General features: G+C 45.6%; 1 protein-coding gene across 1 annotated transcript in view; it reads right to left on the reverse strand.

Moving 5' to 3' along the window:
* The window catches only part of LOC111138991 (EH domain containing 4), a 79604-nt gene extending 73805 nt beyond the window's left edge, over positions 1-5799 (reverse strand). The window contains exon 1 of the mRNA XM_022491063.1: positions 5564-5799. Within this exon, the coding sequence (XP_022346771.1) occupies positions 5564-5799 (236 nt within the window). The remainder of the gene's footprint in view (positions 1-5563) is intronic.
* Between the last annotated feature and the right edge of the window lie 201 nt (positions 5800-6000).

Here is a 6000-nt window from a genome sequence, read left to right on the forward strand (position 1 = left end):
AAGCTTCTTAACACTTCATACTGTCCCTAAACCTTGTTTCCACACTTGCACAAGGAACTTGAACTTTCCCCCCATTAACACTATATTTAACTGATATTTAAAGTTTTAAAACACAATTACTTTATCAAGCATTTTATAGGAAAATATTAGACTTCGACTTTACTTAGAGTGTTAGGAAAAAACAAACGTTTATACACTGACAAGAATAATGGGGGAAAATACAGGGACTGTGTGATAGCCACTTGTTTTCCTTTTTCTTTCCTTTTTTTTTTTAGGATTTATTTATTTATTTGAGGGAGAGAGAGAAAGAGAAGTCACACAGAGGGGAGGGACAGAGGAAGAGAGAGTCTTAAACAGACTCCATGCTCAGTGCCCAGGCGGCCGGGTTCGATCTCATGATCTGAGATCAACACCTGAGCTGAAAGCAGGAGTGAGATGCTTAACTGACTGCGCCCCCCAGGTATCTCTGTAGTCCCTTTCCCCCTCATGTATATTCCTTAGTTCCTTTTTTCCATGTGTTCTTTTGGCTTATTTCCACAATTTTTGGTTTGCTTTCTTTCTGGCAACCATTTTTATTTTAAATTATTGGATAGAGATGTAGAAATTACTTGACTGGCACCAACTGCACAATTATGGAAACTAAAGAAATCACAGGATGCTGAACTGTTGGAAGACCGAACTGTTTTATATTTTTAACTGAGATAAAATTAATATACCATAAAACCTACCCTTTTAAAGGGTAAGATACGCTTCTCTGGTTTTTTGTAACTTCACAAAGTTGTGCAACTAACACTACTCTCTAATTTCAGAACATTGTCATCACCCCAAAAAGAAACCCTGTAGCCATTAGCAGTCACTCTCTGTTCCTTTTTTTTAAAGATTTTATTTATTTATTTGACAGAGAGAGAGAAATAGAGCGCACATAAGCTGCGGCAGAGGGAGAGGGAGAAGCAGGCTCCCTGCTGAGCAAGGAGCGTGATGTGGGACTTGATTCCAGGACCCTGGTATCATGACCTGAGTCGAAGGCAGCCGCTTAACCAACTAAGCCACCCAGGCACCCCTCTATTCCTTTGGCAATGTGGCTATTCAGTTGTCCACCATCATTTTTTGAAAAGAATGTTCTTTCCTCCATTGCATTATCTTGGAACCCTTGGGAAAACAAATTCACCAGACATACGGGTTTATTTCTGGGCTCTCAGTTCTATTCGTCAGTCTCTATCTCCATTCTTATGCTATTATCCCACTATCTTGTTTACTGTAGCTTTGTAGCAAGCTTTGAAATGAGAAAGTATGAGAACTCCAATTTTGTTGTCTTTCAAGATTGTCTTGGCTAATCTGGATCCCTCATGTTTCAGAGTGAATTTCAGGAGCAGCTTGTCAATTTCTGTAAAAAAGGCAGTTGGGATTTTGGTAGGGACTACATGGAATCATAGATCACTTTGAGCAGTACTGACCTTCCAAAAATATTAAGTCTTCCAATCTATGTACATGGGAAGTCTTTCCTGTTCTGTTTTTAGGTTTTCTTAAATTTCTTGAAGCAAAGTTTTGTAGTTTTCAGAGCATAAGTTTTATACTACTTTTGTTAAATTTATTTCTAAATATTTTCTCTCAGATATTATAAATGGAATTATTTTCTTAATTTCAGATTGTTCATTGCTAGTGCATAGAAATAAAATTGAGGTTGTATACTGATCTTGTATCCTAAGATAATGCTGAACTTGTTTATTTTAAAAGGTTTTTAGGATTTTCCTAAATCCTTAAGATTTCTCTATATATGATCATGCCCTTTGTGAATAGAGATGGTTTTACTTCTTTCTAATCTGCATTCCATTTCTTTTTCTTGTCTAATTGCTTTGGGCTCTACCCTTTTAAAGCCTATACAGTTTCTTGAGTGACTTCCCTCTTTTGTCCTCATTAGAATAAATTTTTCTCAGAGAAGGGGACAGGGTGTAGGAGGAAGAGAGAAAGCAGAGTTTTTTTTGTTTGTTTGGTTTTTATTATTTGATAGACAGAGATCACAAGTAGTCAGAGAGGCAGGCAGGGAGAGAGAGGAAGCAGGCTCCCTGCTGAGCAGAGAGCCCGATGCGGGGCTCGATTCCAGGACCCTGAGATCATGACCTGAGCCGAAGGCAGAGGCTTAACCCACTGAGCCACCCAGGTGCCCCAAAAGCAGAGTTTTTAAAAACCAAAATATGCCTGGGTGGCTCAATGGGTTAAGCCTCTGCCTTCAGCTCAGGTCATGATCTCAGGGTCCTGGGATGGAGCCCCGCATAGGGCTCTCTGTTCAGCAGGGAGCCTGCTTCCTCTCCTCTTTCTCTGCCTGCCTCTCTGTGTACTTGTGATCTCTGTCAAAAAAATAAATAAATAAAATCTTAAAAAAAAGATATGCCAACTGTGTGGTTTGAATTGATTAAAAAAAAAAAAAAAGATATGCCAACTGTGTGGTTTGAATTGGTTTTCAGTGAGCCTCACCTCCTCTCAGAGGAAATGTCTTCCTTCACAGCACCTGGGCCCAGGTATTTTCTGGGGGAAGCTCTGAAATCTGTTTTCCTCAGGTTTTGGATATAAGCCTGGCTGGGCCCAATATCCACCCTTCCTTGGCTGTTACATAGTCTAAGACAACATGGCCACTTTTCCCCATACCCATCTCTTCTCCTTTTTTGGCTAAGTCTTACTGGTTAGAGGTAGAGCACCCATGGTTTCTCTCATAGTATCCTCTGCCTTCTGAGAAATAAAACTGACTTCTGAGAAATGAAACTGTCAGACAGTAGGTACATTAGCTGTTCTGCTTCTATCCCAAGAAAACTTTGACAAATACTCCATCACATCTGAAGTCACCTTCTGGGCCAGTTTTGTGACCCATGTGAGGAGGGTCCACCAAGACTCTCCTTCCATATACTTCCATACACTTCTAAAAAGTAAGTATAGTTTTTGACACTCAGATTTTTCATCCATCCCATCTAGAAGACCTTTTAATTAGAACAAGGCACACATTTAATTTCCTCATTCCTGACAAAGTTTTGACTCACCATGTTTTAGTGGGGCTCTTACTTCTTCCCAGTCAAGGGACAAAGGAGGGAAGAATGGTTTTATTAAAGGTATGCGATGCACACCAAAGGCCTTGCTGACTGGCTTTAGAATGAGAGAAGTTTCCTTCCTGTCAGTGCGGGCTCTGTGTTACCAGTGACCTCTTGGGACATAGGAAGTCAGGTGGATGGGAATCTTTGACTATGTAAATAGGTGCACCCCATAGCCAAGTATGAGCTTCTAGTGCTCAATGGCTAGAAACAAACAATCCAGGCACTGATAAGCTTCAGAGAAAAGACAGCCATGGATGCAGGCAGGATCCAGGAGGGTCAGCACCCTGGGCCAACTCCACTGCTTCCCAGGGCAGGCTCTAGAGGGTAGCTGCCCTTTTGTTTGGGGCTTTCCTCTTAGGACTTAAGTCTCCTGCTCCTACCTCCGCTCTGAAACCAAACTCAGATCTCTGGTAGCTCACCAAGCTTCTTGCGCACCGTGATTTCCTTCTAATCTCACAGGTCCACTTTGTGCCCACTGCCTAAGGACAAAGTCACTTAGGCCAGAGAAAGTCTCAAAGAGCAAGTGACATCTTGGTAAGGTGACTGACTCCTCCCTCCCCCTGAGGTTGCACCTGCCTCCCGTGCCTACTGAGAAGTGGTCCATATGGATGAAGTTCCCAGGAGTCAAGCCTCAAAATCTTTCTTACAAGTGTGCTTAGCCATTCCACAGAGCTCCCCACAAATGATGAAAAAGAGAGAAGAGTGAGGCTATGTGAGCAGAGAGATGGCCACTTCACATCCTGGTGGGGACAGCAGCACCAGGGCTCCCTAATCACACAAGGCACAATAAAGCCCTGTGCCAGAGACAGACAGGAGGAAATGCCCAAGGTGCCATGAGCATGCCATTGCTCATGTCTGTGATTATTATAATTATGACAATGGCAGCTTCTCATCCCTTATCTGTGTGTTTCAAAAGGCTCACCTTCTACTCTTGTATACTTGGTCTCAATAAATCAGTATCCCATATACTTAAAAACTGGTTAATATTACTGAGACCTGAAAGGTATTGTCTTTCATCTTTCAAGGTACCGGTGACTGTGACATTTTTAGGTTTGAGTGTCTGGGGTGATATATTTAATACTATTTTCACCTTATTAATAAACACCAAATTCCTTCAGTCTTCCTTCACTTTCACTTTACTATCTAGAACTATATTTCAATATAGTGTATTTGCTTTTGCTGAATTCATTCATAATGGATCTGTACTGTACGTCTGGATTGAACACATTTCCTGTAGTGACAACTACTCTATTTGTAGGAACTATTTAGGTCACTGGAGTGGAGAAAAAGAGACTGCTGTTTAATAGAAACAGCATATATCCAAATATAGGTGCAGTTTTCTGGATACCTGTTGAACATCAGTAATGAAGAGACTGTTACAATTTCCCAAACTGTAGACCAAAAGCTTAAATGATTAGTCACTTTGTTTTAACTGACCCAGGGTTTAAGCCAGGAAGATAAATTTCCTAAGCAAAGAAAGTAAGCCTTGAAAGTGTCTTACTTCTGGTTTAGAAGTCACAGTCTTCTTCAAAAAGAAATTCGTTGCAATGTAAATGATTTCCCAACAAAAATTACTTCAGACGAAGCCATATGATCTGAGCCTTAGCTCATGCACAGTAATTGTTTGCTTTTGGAGACAGAGCAAGCATGACAAATATTTTCAGTTGTCAAGGGAGGAGGGAATGACCCACCTAAGAAATGGAAACTAACGAATAGTAATATGACACTCCCCCTTAGTTCCACTGGGCGCCGACTGGGGCTGCTACACAGTTAACTTCCTACAGCCGGATAAAGGCGAGGCTGTGCAGAAGCTAATAAAAGCGGCCTCTCCACCCGCTCCCCCCAACACTGTGGTGGGGGACGGCACACAAGGACTTTAATGGAAGGGGGTGTTGGAGAAGAACCCTCCCCTGTTGCCATTCATTCATTCATCCATTCATTCGATAAAGTTATGCGCTGGGGGTTTAATTCTTCAACTATGACTCAATAGCCCATTCCGATACCACACACCTCCGTCCCCATTTCTAGCCCTAGGCCCCACTCGCTCATCAAGAAGATGCTTATTATAGCCTCGCTCTCCTCCCTCCCTTCGCCGGGTCCCCAGGCCAGGGTGACAGAACAAATCCAGTCGGAAGAGTCCTTTATCAAGAGTATGGAAGGAGGGCTCAGAGTACACGGAGAAGGGGTTCCGGGGACCTTCCTGCCTGCGTGGGGGAGAGGCAGCCCCTTCCTGGGCGGCCGCACCCGGGGCCGAGACGGAGGGCTGTCAGGCAGCGCTTTTGGACGGTGAACCTGAGCTCACGCCGATGCTGGAGGGGGAAACAGCCGTGGGGGGATTCCGCACCGGGGAAGCGGGCGCTGCAGGACGTCCGAGGGCGGTGGGAGGCTGGTGACAGCACTCGCACACGTGGGGAGGACCGCCCCCACCTAGGTGGTGGGAACAGGGGTCCCGGCGAGGGCGACGAGCGGGAGGGGCGGGTTACCTGATGAAGGTGGTCTTGCCCGTGCTGTACTGGCCCACCAGCAGGATCATGGGCTTGTTATCGAAGTCGGCGTCCTCCAGCGCTGGCGAGTGGAACTCGTGGAAGCGGTACGCCTCCTCCAGCGGCAGCACCTTGCGCAGGTAGAGCGAGCGCAGGCCGCCAGTCACCGTCTGCACCGCGTCCGCGCCTCCCGCGCGCTCGCGCCCGCCCGCCTGCCGCCCCATCCAGCTGAACATCCTGCGGCCGGTCGGCGCCCCGCGCCCGCCCTCTCAGCGCCTGCCCCGCGCTCCCACCAGGCTCCGGGTCCGACCCTCCCCGACTCGTACTGAGCTGTCCCAGCCGCTCTAGCCGCCGCCCGAGCTGGCCCCGCCTCGTGCCGTCGCAGCCAATCGCTGGTCGTTACGTCACGGCAGCTCGTTCACTATTCAGAAGGCTCA

Source organism: Enhydra lutris, unplaced genomic scaffold (assembly GCF_002288905.1).
Source record: "Enhydra lutris kenyoni isolate GAN:26980312 unplaced genomic scaffold, ASM228890v2 scaffoldscaffold4, whole genome shotgun sequence".
In the NCBI taxonomy this organism is placed as follows: Eukaryota; Metazoa; Chordata; class Mammalia; order Carnivora; family Mustelidae; genus Enhydra; species Enhydra lutris.